Source organism: Hordeum vulgare, chromosome 6H (assembly GCF_904849725.1).
Source record: "Hordeum vulgare subsp. vulgare chromosome 6H, MorexV3_pseudomolecules_assembly, whole genome shotgun sequence".
In the NCBI taxonomy this organism is placed as follows: Eukaryota; Viridiplantae; Streptophyta; class Magnoliopsida; order Poales; family Poaceae; genus Hordeum; species Hordeum vulgare.
Window position 1 is genome coordinate 533590322 of NC_058523.1, and position 16873 is coordinate 533607194.

Genomic DNA, 16873 nt, shown 5'->3' on the forward strand with positions numbered 1-16873 from the left:
GTTCTTCAGAATTAGCTCGTATGTTTGTTTTGGTATGATGTGGTGCATGATGTACAGTGGATGATGTTTGTTTCGCCTCCAACCCAATACCATGAGACTCACATACCACCGAAGAGAGCAATGTCGTCGAGGCCCCCAACAAATTGCGATCGTCATCATTTCTCCCTGAGCAGATGAATCAACATTTACTACAAACGACCAATCAAGGACCCTCACTATGAGCAGCACACGGGATCGTCGATGGCCTATGCCAAACAATCACTGAGAGGCATCGAAGACTAGGCAGCTACGACTTATGCGACGAGTCTTGCAGGAAGAAGAAGCACACCTTGCACCGACATAATTAGATATGTCCAAAACATGCCATGGTTGTCACTCCATCACCCCATGATGCTACGTCTTTGACTTCACGTAAACCATGCTGAAAGGTCGACGATGAAGGGCTTGTCGCGACTTGATAACCCATAAGTGTAGGGGATCGTTTGTAGCCTTTTTCAGTAAGTAAGAGTGTCGAACCCAACGAGGAGCTAAAGGTAGAACAAATATTCCCTCAAGTTCTATCGATCACTGATACAACTCTACGCACACTTAACGTTTTGTTTACCTAAAACAAGAATAAAACTAGAAGTACTTTGCAAGAAAATAAAGAGAAAGTAAAAAACTTAGGGGCTGTTTAGTAGAAAGTTTTTTGTGTAACGCAAGAAAAATATTGTTCATAGGCAATTGCATATAATATGATAGATACTTATCATGTGCAATAAGGGCGAGGCATACACGAATACACTTTTCGTGCTTGGATCATATGCACTTATGATTGGACCTATAGCAAGCATCCGCAACTATTAAAAATCATTAAGGAAAACCCAACCATAACATTAAACAACAAGTCTTATTTACTCCCATACGCGCACAATTCTCTTACTTAGGTGTAAGTTTCTATCACCTTCGCCACCCACTATAAGCGAATTATGAACATATTGCTAACCCTCGAGCTTGTACCCTTGACGTGTGCGCATCACGGAAGGCACCGTAGGACAGCACCATATCAACACACAACTCATATCAATAACATAATATCACAATTAACCCATAGGACAAAACGGATCTACTCAAACATCAGAGGATAACCACATATCATTGGGAAATAGTATATAGTGTTGAGCACCATGTTTACGTATAGAGTTACAATGAGAAGAGAGGTGTTACACCGCTGCATAGAGGGGGAGAGAGTTGGCATTGACGGCGGCAAGATTGTTGATGTAGATCGCCGTCACGCTCCTTGCCCCGGCGACACTCCAGCGCCACCGGGAGAGAGGGGGAGAGAGCCCCCCCTCCTTATTCTTCCTCCTTGGCCTCCCACTACATGGGAGGAGAGTTTCCCCTCTGGTCCATGGCCTCCATGGCGGCGGAGGGGCAGGAGCCCCTCCAAGATTGGATCTCCCTCTCTATTCTCTTCTGTTTCACGTTCCTGTTTTGTAGCCCTTCACCGTTTCTTAAATTCCCGGAGATCCATAACTTCGATTGGGCTGAAATTTGGAGGGGATTTTTATCCATAGATTACCTTTCTTGCACGTGAAAAAGAGCCCCAACCGACTTACGAGGTGGCTACTAGGAACCACCCTGCGCCAGGGGGTATGGGCCGTTCCCTGGTACCTAGTGGAGGCCATGGGCCTCCGTTTGCGTTGATTCCACAAATCACATATATTCCATAACAATTATCCATAAATTTAAATCGCATTTCGACTTTGTTTGGTATGGATAATCCGCGAAACAAAAAACATGCAACAAACAGGAACTGGCACTGGGCACTGGATCAATATGTTAGTCCCAAAAATAGTATAAAAAGTTGCCAAAAGTATATGAAAGTTGTAGAATATTGGCATGAAAACAATCAAAAATTATAGATACGACGGAGACGTATCAGCATCCCCAAGCTTAATTCCTGCTCGTCCTCGAGTAGGTAAATGATAAAAAAGATAATTTTTGATGTGGAATGCTACCTAGCATAATCTTGATCATATAATCTAATCATGGCATGAATACTAAAACACGGGTGATTCGAAGCAATAGTCTATCATTTGACATAAAGACAATACTATTTCAAGCATACTAACAAAGCAATCATGTCTTCTCAAAATATCATGGCCAAAGAAAGTTATCCCTACAAAATCATATAGTCTGGCTATGCTCCATCTTCCCCACACAACCTATTTAAATCATGCACAACCCCGGTTTTAGCCAAGCAATTGTTTCATACTTTAGTGTTCTCAAACTTTTTCAACTTTCACGCAATACATGAGCGTGAGCCATGGACATAACACTACAGGTGGAATAGAATATGGTGGTTGTTGAGAAGACAAAAAGGAGGAGATAGTCTCACATCAACTAGGCGTATCAACGGGCTATGGAGATGCTCATCAATAGATATCAATGTGAGTGAGTAGGGATTGTCATGCAACACATGCACAAGAGCTATAAGTGTATGAAAGCCCAAAAAGAAATTAGTGGGTGTGCATCCAACTCGCTTGCTCATGAATACCTAGGGCAATTTGAGGAAGCCCATCATTGGAATATACAAGCCAAGTTCTATAATGAAAATTTCCCACTAGTATATGAAAGCGACAACATACGAGACTCTCTACCATGAAGATCATGGTGCTACTTTGAAGCACAAGTGTGGTAAAGGATAGTAGCATTGTCCCTTCTCTCTTTTCTCTCTTTTTTTATTATTTTTTTCTCCCTTTTTTTGGTGGGCTTCTTCGACCTCTTTTTTTTTATTTGGGCTTCATTGGCCTCTTTTATTACTTCCTCACATGGGACAATGCTCTAATAATGATGATCATCACACTTTTATTTACTTACAACTCGATATTTAGAACAAAATATGACTCTATATGAATGCCTCCGGCGGTGTACTGGGATGTGCAATGATCTAGCGTAGCAATGACATCAAAAAAACGGACAAGCCATGAAAACATCATGCTAGCTATCTTACGATCATGCAAAGCAATATGACAATGATGGTGCATGTCATAATAAACGGAACGATGGAGGTTGCATGGCAATATATATCGGAATGGCTGTGGAAATGCCATAATAGGTAGGTATGGTGGCTGTTTTGAGGAAGGGTATATGGTGGGTGTAATGCACCGGCGAAAGTTGCGCGGTACTAGAGAGGCTAGCAATGGTGGAAGGGTGAGAGTGCGTATAATCCATGGACTCAACATTAGTCATTAAGAACTCACATACTTATTGAAAAAGTCTATTAGTCATTGAAACAAGGTACTACGCGCATGCTCCTAGGGGAAGGGTTGGTAGGAGTTAACCATCGCGTGATCCCGACTTCCACACAAAGGATGACAATCAATAAATAAATCATGCTCCGACTTCGTCACATAACGGTTCACCATACGTGCATGCTACGGGAATCACAAACCTTAACACAAGTATTTCTACGAATACACAATTACTCACTAGAATCACTCTAATATCACATCTTCATGTCGCAAAACTATTGCAAGGAATCAAACATATCATATTCAGTGATCTACAAGTTTTATGTAGGATTTTATGACTAACCATGTGAATGACCAACTCCTGTTAACTCTCTAAATAGGTATAAGTGAAGCATGAGAGTTTAATTTTTTCTACAAAAGATATGCCCCGCTCTAACAAATATAAGTGAAGCAAAAGAGCATTCTACAAATGGCGGTTTTCTATGTGTAGGGAAATAGGCAATCCAAACTTCAAATGATATAAGCGAAGCACATGAAGCATTCTATAAAGCCATACTAAAAAGATATAAGTGAAGTGCAAAGAGCATTCTATAAATCAACCAATGACTATCTCATACCAGCATGGTGCATAAAAGAAAAACGAAAAAATAAACACAAAATAGGCTCCAAGCATTTGCACATATCATGTGACGAATAAAAATATAGCTCCGAGTAAAATTACCGATAGATTGTAGACGAAAGAGGGGATGCCTTTCGGGGCATCCCCAAGCTTAGACGCTTGAGTCTTCCTTGAATATTACCTTGGGGTGCCTCGGGCATCCCCAATCTTAGGCTCTTGCCTCTCCTTATTCCTTCATCCATCGTGGTCTCACCCAAAACTTGAAAACTTCAATCACACAAAACTTAAACAGAAACTCGTGAGATCCGTTAGTATAATAAAGTAAATCACCACTTTAAGTACTGTTGTGAACTCATTCCAAATTCATATTAGCATTATATCTACTGTAATACAACTTCACCATGGTTCATACCCCCCGATACTACCCATAGATTCATCAAAATAAGAGAACAATGCATAGAAAACAGAATCCGTCAAAAACAGAACAGTCTGTAGTAATCTGAACTTATACCATACTTATGATACTCCAAAAATTCTGAAACATTATTACAATTAGGGAAATTTTCATATCAATCAGCAGAAAAAAGAATCAACTCAAAATCTCTTTCTGGATAGGAATTAAAAATAATTTCGTGAGCACAATGTTTTTGTCTTTTTCAGCATGATCAAACAACTATCACCCAAACTAATCATAAAGGCTTTACTTGGCACATTATTTTTATAATACAATGTAAATGTACAAGGGGATAATTATTTTTGCGAGAAACTTTCATGAAAAATTCTGCATTGTTTCCATGAGCATGAACACAAGTGTTCAAGGTCGACCCTCACTTCCGCAATGCATCACCTTTCAATCGCTTCTCTTTTTGAAAAAGTTTTAAGTTCCCCTCTTTTTTTTAAACTATATAAAAGCACTCAACAGAAATAAATGACTCTCTAAAACTTCCGGGTTGTCTCCCAGGCAGCGCTTTCTTTAAAGCCATTAAGCTAGGCATAAAGTGCTCAAGTAATGGATCCACCCGGATCCCAAGGTATATCAAAGCCAATTTTAATTAACAATGATTTCTAATTTAGTAGTGAGCACAAGTTAAAATATATCATGCAATGACGAAGTCTAACTCTCTTCCTATGCATTGGCATGTCATAAAAGAACAATTCATGCACATCAAGTAAAGGCCAATACATAGCATAAGCAGTTTCTTGCAATTTTATCGTATTGGAAACATAGAGAGGTGGAGATGTAGTTCCTCTCTCATAATAATTGCAAGTAGGAGCAGCAAGCACATGCATATTATATTCATCAAAATCATCATGTGTAATAGTAGAAGGCAACCCACCTATGTAATCCCTAATAAGAGCAATCTTCTCCGATATAGTGTAGTTGAGAGAGTTCAAAAAGATAATAGGACTATCATAAGTGGGTGTGATAGCAACAATTTCATGTTTAACATAAGAAACTATAGCAAGTTCATCTTCATAAGCATCATTCATATTGGCATCATGGCCACAAGCATAGCAAGCATCAAGTTCATCAAAAAGGGATATTTCAAACGAATCCAAGGGATCATAGCAATCAACATAGCATTCATCCTTCGGTAAGAACGAAGGGAAATTAAACAATATATGAGTTGAAGAGTTACTCTCATTAGAAAGTGGGCACGTGTAACTAGTCCGCTCTTCCTCCTTTTGTTCTTCGCTCTCCTCATCATCTTTTTCATCTAATGAGCTCACAGTTTCAGCTTTTTCTTCTTCGATAGTTTCCTGCAAAGTATTAGTCTCTTCTTGGGAAGCATAGAATTTCTCCATAAATCGATAAATATGGGCATTATATTCATAATGAGTATAACAATAACGAAGCATAACCAAATTTTCAGATCGGTAAGCAGCATCATCATTATCATCACGCCCTTTAAATAGAGCTTCAGTTTCATAAGCACCCATAAAAGCAACAAACTCTTCTATTTGCTCCACATCATAGTAATCATATATACCATTAGCATAAGAACACAAGGTTTTATTAGCATTAAATTTACAAGAAAAGGGAAGGTGTTGAGCCTTCATCCTAGAGCAACAAGTAATATCATATCTCAAGCATAGCTCCCAAGCATACCATTTCAACATATGAATTTGATCCCATAATAGTTTACCTTTTTGAGTCAAGCGACAATCCCTAAAGTATTCACGTTGATCCAACGTGTATCCCATTATATAATTTAATGGGGTTTTCTCGGGATTATTAAAGAAGTGCATAATATTTTCCACATAACGAGCATCGAGGGTTTTAGGAGGTTCCCCATCTCCAAGAGTAGCAAGTACACCTAATTTTTTTGGTATTTCGTGTTCCATATCCATAACTAAAGATAGAGAACAACTTAGAACAACAAATAAATCTACTTAGTGATAAAGCAAACAAGCACACACGAGAATATTCACCCCACGCTATTGCTCCCCGGCAACGGCGCCAGAAAAAGGTCTTGATAACCCACAAGTATAGGGGATCAATTGTAGCATTTCTCGATAAGTAAGAGTGTCGAACCCAACGAGGAGCTAAAGGTAGGAAAAATATTCCCTCAAGTTCTATCGACCACCGATACAACTCTACACACACTTTACGTTTGCTTTACCTAGAACAAGTATGAAACTAGAAGTACTTTGAAGGAGTGATAGGATAGGTTTGCAAGAAAATAAAGAAGACAAAAATAAAAACTAGGGGCTGGTTAGAATTACGTTAGTTTAACGAGTGTGGAAAAGTGGTGGTAGGAGTTGCGGAATTGTCCCTAAGCAATTGACTACATTAGTAGACCGATAACAAGTTTTATGTGGGAGAGGCCGCTGCTAGCATGTCATACCTTACTTGGAATTCAATGCACTTATGATTGGAACTATTAGCAAGCATCCGCAACTACTAACGTTCATTAAGGTAAAACCCAAGCATAGCAATAAGATATATTGGTCCCCCTTCAATCTCGTATGCATCAATTTCTATGCTAGGCTGAAGCTTCTGTCACCCTTGCCCTCCAATACATAGTCCTATCAACATACTACTAACCCTATGGTGTGATCCACGCGCGCGCTCATATGATGGGCACCAAAGGACAGCAACATAACCACAAGCAAATTAAACCAATCATAGCAATTCATCAATCACCGATAGGACAACGAAAAACTACTCACACATCATAGGATGGCAACACATCATTGGATAATAATATGAAGCATAAAGCACCATGTTCAAGTAGAGGGTACAGCGGGTTGCGGGAGAGTGGACCGCTGAATATAGATGGGGGAAGGTGATGGAGGTGTTGGTGAAGATGACGGAGGTGTTGGTGTAGATCGCCGTCACACGATGATGTCCCGGGCGGCGTTCCGGCGCCGCCGGGAGAGAGGGGGAGAGAGCCCCCCTTCTTCTTCTTCTTCTTCTTCCTTGACCTCCTCCCTAGATGGGAGAAGGGTTTCCCCTCTGGTCCATGGTCTCCATGGCGGCGGAGGGGCAAGAGCCCCTCCGAGATTGGATCTCTCTCTCTCTCTCTGTGTCCTTCTGTTTCCGCTCTCTCAGATTTTGCCTTTCACCGTTTCTTAATATCCCGGAGATGCGTAACTCCGATTGGGCTGAAATTTTAACACGATTTTCTTCCGGATATTATCTTTCTTGCGGCTAAAGAAGGGCCCCAATCGCCTTAGGATTGGTCACAAGCCTGCCAGGCGCGGCCCCGCCCCCAGGCCGCGGCTAGGGGGCTTGTGACCCCCTCGGGCATCGTTTCGCGTTGATTCTTCTTCCCAAAAATCATAAATATTCCAAAAAAATCCCCGTAGGTTTTTTATTGCATTTGGACTTCGTTTGGTATGGATAATCTGCGAAACAAAAAACATGCAACAAACAGGAACTGGCACTGGGCAATGGATCAATATGTTAGTCCCAAAAATAGTATAAAAAGTTTTCAAAAGTATATGAAAGTTGTAGAATATTGGCATGAAACAATCAAAAATTATAGATACGACGGAGACGTATCACCTCCCTCCTCAAATTTTTAGCTATTATTGATACAGATTAATGATCGAGATAAAAGTTAACACCACCACCACCACCACCATGTATTCGGTTTTAGTTCTACTAACTCACTACAAAATAAAATATACCATGGTAGGTTCTCTAACAAAATATATTCCAAAGTCGAGTCCCTCTTATAATGCCTACGCTCGGGGCTACGAAGAGATCATACCCATGCTCAAAGCTACATGAAGATCGTCCACAAGAAACCCCTCTATCGAGGGATATTACACTCCTCGTCATCACAAATTTGACCATGGCCATGTCTTGGACTTCCATCTTGGAAAGCATGTCAATGACCCACGACCACATCTTCATGAACAAAACATTATATTGCATATAGTCATTCTCGTAATCGGATCCAGAAAGTAGACATGCATAGGTTTACAATGTTGATACAGAAGATGTTGCTTCAGCCCGCAGGGCACCACCATTGTTGGATGGTGAAAATTGCTATGCCACCACCCATGCCATGATCCACCTACCTCGACTAACTACCAACAAAAATGTTATTGGGCTTGGTGAACTTTTGTCATCAGGGACAATGGTCGCCGTGCTCCATAGATGGGGTGCAAAAGGACCGAGATGACGAATAGAGGGGGGGGGGGTTGAATAAGTGTTTTGAAACTTTTACGGAGTTGGCTTTACCCTAATGCAATTGAACTAATGGGATACTTTTGAAGCACAAATACTAAATACGGTAGGATCAACTAAGTGCACCAACAACCTATGCTAAGCAAGATAGTCAGTTAAGGAAACTAGCAAGCACAAACTGTATCACAAGATAAAGAAATGTAGTAACAACTAAGAAATTCAACTCGCACAAGACATATCAATCATAGCAAGTATGAAATACAAAAACTATAGGGTGTGGGAATGTGATAACCACAAGTGATTCAGGAACATAGATTTATCTCGAAGTTTACACTCATGAGAGTGGTAATTTCCATGAGAGGAGTGCCAAAGCCAAAGCTCCAGAACGCCACCAAGCGACTCACCGCATTCTCCCTTTCGGTTCACTCCCAACAGATGAGCCTTGATTTACTCGGGGTTGGTTTTGAAGGCGACCACCACACCTTTACAAACTTCTCCTGATAGCACACCACAAGAAATGAAGTTTTCACAAAAACATTGACCACCTAGGCCACTGCACACACTTCCCGAAGCACATCACAATCAAGGAAACTTCTGAGGGAACCTCGACCACCTAGGTCTCTTCACAACTTCTCAAGTATATCACCAAACCGCCTAGGAGGCGAAAGCCTCCAAGAGCAATATATTCACAGACTCTCACTCGAACTAATCGATGTGGGGAGCTCAAACCAATGCAAAAATGCAAAGCAAGGTCAATAAAAAAAATGCTCAACTCACTCTATCAATCTCACAAGATGCAACTCAAGAAAGTAGGAGATTGATCAAAGGGGACACAATGGAGGAAATCAACAAATAACTCCAATATCCATCCACAAATCCTCGTTCACGTCGAAGGGGGATAGGAGTTTGGTGGAGGTGGGTTGTGGCTCAAAATTATGCCTAGAATGTGTATGAACAACCCCCAAACCGATGGGAAAGAATAGCCCTTTTATAGACAATCCCCAAAACTTGTCGTTGGGTCTCCATCATATACTTCCTGGACAACTCATGTCCACGGGGGTCAAAACCCCATGCCCACGGGGTCACGTGCCCACTGTAAAAGCCGAGTGCGCATGGAGGACCCATGCTAACAGCCTCAAACTCCGTGCCAACGGGGTACCCAAAGACTGTCCAAAGCAAGAATCTGGAACATGCCAAACTTTGGCATACAAACTTCGATTTATATATCTTGGGCTCGTTTCAAAGCTATGGACAAGGTCAATGTACTCAGGTGGAGAACCACCCAAGATCAATAACAAGGAATGATGCAAAACATTCAGAGGGTTGAGCTCTCTACATGCGACGTGTTCAAGCTACTCGCGTGAAAGTCCCTTTTGATAGTATGACTATCAAACCTATAATCCAGTCTCCCACCAAGCACCACGAGACTGATAAAACATGAGTTATACCTTTGCCTTGCATATTCCACTTGAGCTTGATGATGACTTTAATGGTTGCCTCAAGTTAAAATCCTTTCCTTGTACACAATCACTTGGTGAAGATACTTGAATTACTTCCCATATTGAAAGAAGGGAAGCCTTACCGTAAGCACATCTTCACATGTACATAATTACCATATGGACCTCAAGCCTCAACGCATATAACTTCTAACCTATCCTCATGCACTTGGCTCCGCAAACTTGATGACCATCACCACTTGATGTCATCCTCACAAAGGCTACTCAAAATCTTTCTTTTGGTGCAAGGCCATGAGAAACACCTAACCCACACAGACATATCAAACACATAGCATGGGTTAGTGCACAAACACAATTCACAATTACTTATGATGCCACTAGATCACTTGATCTCATGTGGTAATTTGCTTGCGCTTGTGTGTTGACTATCTAGATACAATCGTTGAGTTTCATCTTCGTCAACCAACACCTTTACTTAAAGCTCTATATTGATTTCTTAAAATCCAAAATGAACACTTCATTTTACTTCATTGCTTCAAAACTAGATCACCAAATACTCCATCATGACCATATCAAGTTTCACTATGAACATCATATTGTTCATCACTTGCTCTTCTAAATGCCCCATCACAAACTCTTGAGAGGCACAATGAATTCTTCATTCTAGTTGCTTACTTCAAGACACGATCAACCAAAACCCAACACATGAGCTCATCATGATCTTCTCTTGATGCCATAGGTTGAATTCTTCCCTTTAATTATACTCTCAAGACATTAATCCTTATAAGCCAAAATGTGTCAACCTTTGAGGTCCTCCAATGAAGTTCACCTTGAACATATTTGCTTCGACATTGGAATCAATCTTCATGGATTTATTAGAAACATCCAAAGACCAACTAGTATCTTCACTAGAAAAGTCATCTCGAGAGTCAAACCCTAGGCCCCATGGGCACGGAGGTTAGAGAACCCGTGCGCGCGTGGTATCTAGAGAGTTTAACACTCGACCTCATGTGCATGGAGATCATCCACAAGAAACCCCTTCTATCGAGGGATACGACACTAATCGTCATCACCAAATTTGATCATGGCCATGTCTTCGACTTCCATCTCGAAAAGCATGTCAATGACCATGACAATACCTTCAGAAACATAATATTATATCACATATCGTCATTGTCGTAGTCGGGTCGAGAAAGTAGCCAAACCTTGGTTTTCATTGTGGACATCGAAGATGTTGATTGAGCTCTCAGCGCAAGACCATTGGTGGATCCTCACAATGGATCAATGTCCATGTGAAAAAACCCCCAAAAAACTTATATGTTGAAAAGGCATGATATGAATAAAAGGTTGTTTTAGCCACCACGAAACAAAATAAAGGCGCGTTGAAGGAGATATGATAGCCATGTCGATGATTGATATCGCTATCTATTTATATCAATAGGTATGTAACATTGGAAAAATAGTGGTTAAACTACACTATCTATATAAACACACATTTAAATGTCAATTAATATACAATTTGGTGTTTTACTATAAATTATCATATAAACAGGCTGCCAGATTTTCTGGGGCATCACAAACCATTCCTACTAAATCTATAATTTCACATTTGTCTTAGCAACACAACTTCGAGGCTTCCCACGGTTATGAGCTCAAAGCAACTTATCAATAAGGCTATTTTTTTTACAAAATCTAGAGCACAAAAACACACACCATAAGTAAGGCACATATTCTAGCATTTAGATCATGAATCAATTCCTAGTCCTCTTGGTCATTGGCTCAACAAAGAATTAGTGATAGGGTATCAAGACATAACACCTTTGCTCATTTAATTTTCTATTGTATTTGGTTATCTGGTAAACAACATGCATTGGGCACATGCACTATGCTTTAAATTTTGGTTTCAATTATATTTCGGCCATAGACAAAATCATTGAGTTCCATTAAATTTTAATGTTTCGGGTTTTCAGTTTGGCGAGATGAACATAATACACTAGAATCCAGCTGAAATCCAAGCAAATATTCAAAAAATTATTTATTAATTAATTATTTGAATTTGTATACTACAATGCATAATTACCGAAATATTTTGACCAGCAGGCAATTATTGTAGTATGTAACAAAAAACATTGAAATTTCCGTAGTTTCAATGAAATTTCATTAGAAATGGAAATCATACTATTTGCGGAAGCATATGCCACAATGCTGACCTGGTTGCACCTTTTATCGTCTGTTTTAGTTTTATCTTCCTAGATGATGTAAGTAACCGGTTGCATGTGTGGGTTTCGTAATTGATACTAATTAATCCACGCATCATGTTTTCTTTTCCACCTATAGTTTGATTTTCATTCTATAGTTTGGTTTTCACTAGACACGCCCTGTTTTCTGCTTATATGGAAGAGTTTTATCGATGTGAAAATCAAGGGGCCAGTCAAAATTAGGGAGTGGGTTTAGTGGGGGGAAATCACACGTAGTTCTGTAATGGCAAGTGTGTTATGTTTTCACTTAAGCCATCTCTTTTCCATCTATCTAATAGAAAACCAGTTCTGTTATACATACATAAGTTTACAGAGATTTTACAGGCAGGTGGATGAAACATGGTTACACGCTGACTAGAATTCTTCCTTCCTAACTAACCTCTTCCCCCTCCTTCCCTGTTTTTCAAGAGGGGTGAGGCCTCATTCATCTTAACTTCCAATTAAAGTCCATCTACATGTAAAACTTTTGTAAACTTATGTACGTGTTACGTGTAGCATTACTGATATAAAACTGAGGGAGAAAACTCCCCCCTTAACCATTTTTGCTTCTAATTCCGATCCCTAAGATTTCCTATGTAAGTTTACCATTTTGGCGGCGATGTGGTTGAAATAAGTAAAACCGGAAATGTGAACATACAATTTCTAATCCCGTGCCTAATTAATCTCCGATGCTGAGCATTTACAAAGCACTAATGTACACGTACACCGACCAAGATCATATTAATGACCAAACCAAAAAAACAAGGTGCTCGCCGGACCGCGCGCGTCAATTTCCGTCGACGGCGACCGTCACCGACGTCGGGAATAGTACATCGCCTTCCATTCTTCGACGGCCGATGCCTTCCACGGCCGACAAGCTCACCGTCGTTGCACCGTCGACGTCGCTGCTGCTCAAGCTACGCTTCAGCTGCCGTATGCTAGGGCACAGCACCTCGTCCGCCCACGACTCCAACGACGTGGCCGTGGTGGTCGACGCTCCTGCCGCCGTCCACGCGGCTCCGGCCAGCCTGTCCAGCACGCCGGCGTCCACGTGCACGGACCACCCGCCACTGCCGGCGCCGTCGCCGAACCTGGCCGATACCACGTCGGAGACGCTCCGTTTGAGAGGCCCAAAGTCGACTGGTCTGAACACCACTGTCCCGTCGACGGCTCGGATGAGCTCGTGCACATTGGACTGCGCCGAGCGCGTGGCGACGGAGGGAGGTTGCGCGTACTCCTGCTCGTGCTCCACCGTCAGGTCGCTGGACGAGTTACGTGATCCCTCGCCGCCGCTGTCCTCGCCGTCGTCGTCGACGTGATCGTCGCACATGGACAAGTTCAGGTCAAGCGGGAGCGGCTTGCGTGGTTTCATGCGCCGGTATCCGTCCAGCTCCTGCTCCGGCCTCCGCTTGGGCGTCGTGTGTCGCCGGACCCGGAGCTCCAGGTTCCATGGCGATTCGGTAGGTTGACCCGGCGCGGACGACGACCAGCTTGACATGACGATGAAGATGGCGCTGCCGAGGGCGACGTCTCGGCCGTGCGAGTCCGTGAGCCGACCGGACTCGATGGCGCTCACGATGGCGCCGTGCACGACGTCTTCGGCGTGGTCGAGGTCGTCGAGCACCACGACGCGGAACGGGTTGGCACGTACGGTCTCAGCCACGCGGTCCAGCGCCGTCCTTCCGCGGCACGACACGACGGATTCTTCCCCGCCGTCGACGTCACTGGCTGTGGCACAGCCGAGGCGCACAGTGACGGGGCCGGCGCCAAAGATCGCCACGGAGAGCGCCTCGGCCATCCTCCTCTTCCCGACCACGTCAGCGCCGGCGAAGAGGACCCACGTGTCGGCCTTTGGCCCTATTCGTCGCCGCTTGCCGCCGCCGAGCCTGGCCTTCACGATCGTATCAGCCACTGCAGCCGCAGCTTCCGGTTGCCATCTCACAGCCTCCGTGAGCCGTTTCGCGAGCACCTTTTCGTCCGTGTCCCATGCCGATGCCGATGCCGATGCCGATGCTGGCGTCATCGAAGGCACCGGCGTCCCCAGCGCGAGGTCGGTGTCCACCACCGTGCCTCTAGCCGGCGCCGATGGCCTGGCCGGCAGCGCCGCCTGCATGCTGCCGATAACACTAGCGCCGTTCCATTCGGAGCACGTAACCGCCGGCTGCCGGCCGAGGGAGTGCAGCTGCGCGCACCGGTCCAGCCACCGACGCCACAGCTCATCTGCGTCCCGCGCCTTGTCCTGAAAACCAACGATTGGCTGCGGCCGTGCGCTGGCCGGCGTCCCGATCTGCAGCCACCGCGACATGGTCTTCTCGCTGGGGTTGAGGGAGTTGGCTGCATCAGCACACGGCATCTCGGCGCGCTCCCGTTCGTAGCCGTCCAAACAGACGTTGCAGATGCCCGGCGCTGGCCTGTGCGTCGTTGCACCGGTCATCGCCGACGACAGAACCTCCACCGAGCTGCTCAGGATGCCTCGATTGGCTCCAGCACTGTGACATCAACATGACAGTTAATCACACACTCATGTGGGATTCGTGACATAATCCAGGAAAGAATTTGGGTCAGGCTACAAACCTCGGAGATAGCCCGAGCGATGGCGGCTGCGGTGGTCTCGGCGTGATGGGCACCGCCTGGATGTCCCACTCGCTCTCCAGCGCCGGGTGGTACACCTGGAACTTGAGATACGTGGCGCACGTTGCCGTGCCGATGATCCAGACGCGGCGCCGCTCGCCTTCGCCGCCGGAGTGCTCTAGAACGCGTGCCATCTCGGCCACCGCGGCGCGCGCCGTGTCGAGCACCACCTCCCTCCTCGTTTCCTGCGGCTCGCCGAAGGCGACCGCGCATCTTTCCTCGACGAGCCATTGGAGGTTCCCGAGGTTGACCACGACACCGGCGGTCTGTGACACCATCGCCGGCGCCAGTAGCTCCGATGTGATCGCTTCGCCGAGCTCCCTGATCTTGGCGACCAGCTCTGACCTATCCATGTCAGCCAGGTTGCCGAATTCGATGACTCGCGCATTGCCGAGCCGCTGGCGCTGTATCATCGCGACGACCTCTTGCACGACGGTGTCCACGTCCGCCGTGTCGCCGACGAGCACCGGGTTTCTCTTCTTGCCCCTCTTCAGCACGTCCACCACCTTGGCCACCTCCTCGTCCCGGTTGATCGGCGCCTGCCGGTGCTGCAGCGACCTGGTGGCGCTGACGTAGTCAGGGGCTGCGGGGTCGGAGAGGGAGCGGAGCATGGCCGCCTTGACGGCCGTACTGGAGAAGGAGGCCTCGCGCATGACGCGAGCCACGGACGGGTCGTCTAGGATGGCGAGCACGAGGTGCGGCACGCCGACGCGGTGGTCGTCGCCGCCGGCGGGCTCGACGGCGCTGCCGCCGATGCGGCGGTGGTGCGCGTACGCGCGCTTGAGCGCGGCGGAGAGCGCGTTGGAGAGCGGCGGGGGCTGCGGGCCGCCACGGAACCCGGCGCCGTCGACATGGCCGCCGTGGTGGTGCTCCGTGGAGGTGGGTAGGCGGTCGAGCGCCACGGCGAAGCAGAGGTCGAGCGCGCGGCACCGGAGCGGGTGCGGAGACGCGAGGCCGGCGACGCAGGCGTCGCGGAGGAGCGGCGCCGGGCCGGACAGCAGCGCGGCGGCGGCGTGGAGCGGCGTGGTGTGCGCGTGGCGGCGCCTGGACGCGTCGGCCGCGGCGCGGGACAGTACGGCCGCCGCGTCCGGGGTGAGCGGCGGGGCCGCGGCCGACGGCAGCGAGACGGCCGCGGACGGTGCCGCCGAGTAGGCTCTCATGCCGGTGGGTGGATTCGATGGGTCGGTCGGTCTGCGCTTGGTCTCCCTCGGCTGCTGGGGCTGAGGTAGCCGGGGGGTCGAGGTGGTGTTAGTTATAGGTTTAGCCGCGCCGGGGACGTAGAGTGCGAACGTCGCTGTGATGGCGAGTGGAGTTTGGTTCACCAGAGGTGAGGTGAAAGGTGAAGGTGTGCGCAACGGAAGGGAGGTGCCGTGCCACTGGAAAAAGTGGCGGGGAGGAGACAGGAGGAGATTGTTTAAGGCGCAAGCATCTCTAATAAGTGCTTCTGGCAGGGGCGGGACCGAGTATCTTGCAGCTTGGATTTGCATCGACATTCCAACCGTATCCTCTGCTCGTGGCCATGTATTCCTTCATTTCTTGCTTTTCCACTGAATTCCTATAGGTTCCCACAAGAGCCGATTAAATCACCTGTGCTTAAACTTTCAAAAAAGTTAATTTAATGCTAAAACTTACAGCATGCTTCTTTAGGTTTTCTTTTCTGCTGCTGGTATTGTAATAACTTTGGCTGCTTCGTTTCAATAAAATGAGGCAGGGGGAGACCCTTTTTTTTCAAATATAAAAAAACTTACAGCATGCATACATTGAACTCTTGTTACAAATTGGCTTGACCGTGGACATACGATGTAAAACTAGTGTAGATACGCATGTGACGTTGATGAGGCGTGATAGCGTGGCATGGGGCCCATTGTTAGTGACCTCTCCGTGTAGACTAGGCGTGCTGTTTTTGCAAAGACATGCTTGAAATTTATTTTTCGCACGAAAAAGCCTATACACGTGGGGAAGCCACCTGTGAGGAAAACAACACAACTTTTATATTAGAATGAAAAATTGCACCCTCGAAGATTTCAACCGGCAACTTCAATTCACCATGC

The 16873-nt window shown here is 45.5% G+C and overlaps 1 protein-coding gene across 1 annotated transcript; it reads right to left on the reverse strand.

Moving 5' to 3' along the window:
* Positions 1 to 12840: 12840 nt before the first annotated feature.
* On the reverse strand, positions 12841 to 16315 carry LOC123405781 (protein SUPPRESSOR OF MAX2 1-like). The gene is made up of 2 exons (XM_045099339.1): positions 14766 to 16315; positions 12841 to 14680 (listed from the first exon to the last, which is right to left on the reverse strand). Exons 1-2 carry the CDS (start codon positions 16313 to 16315, stop codon positions 12979 to 12981), a joined length of 3252 nt encoding a protein of 1083 aa, XP_044955274.1. The 3' UTR covers positions 12841 to 12978.
* Between the last annotated feature and the right edge of the window lie 558 nt (positions 16316 to 16873).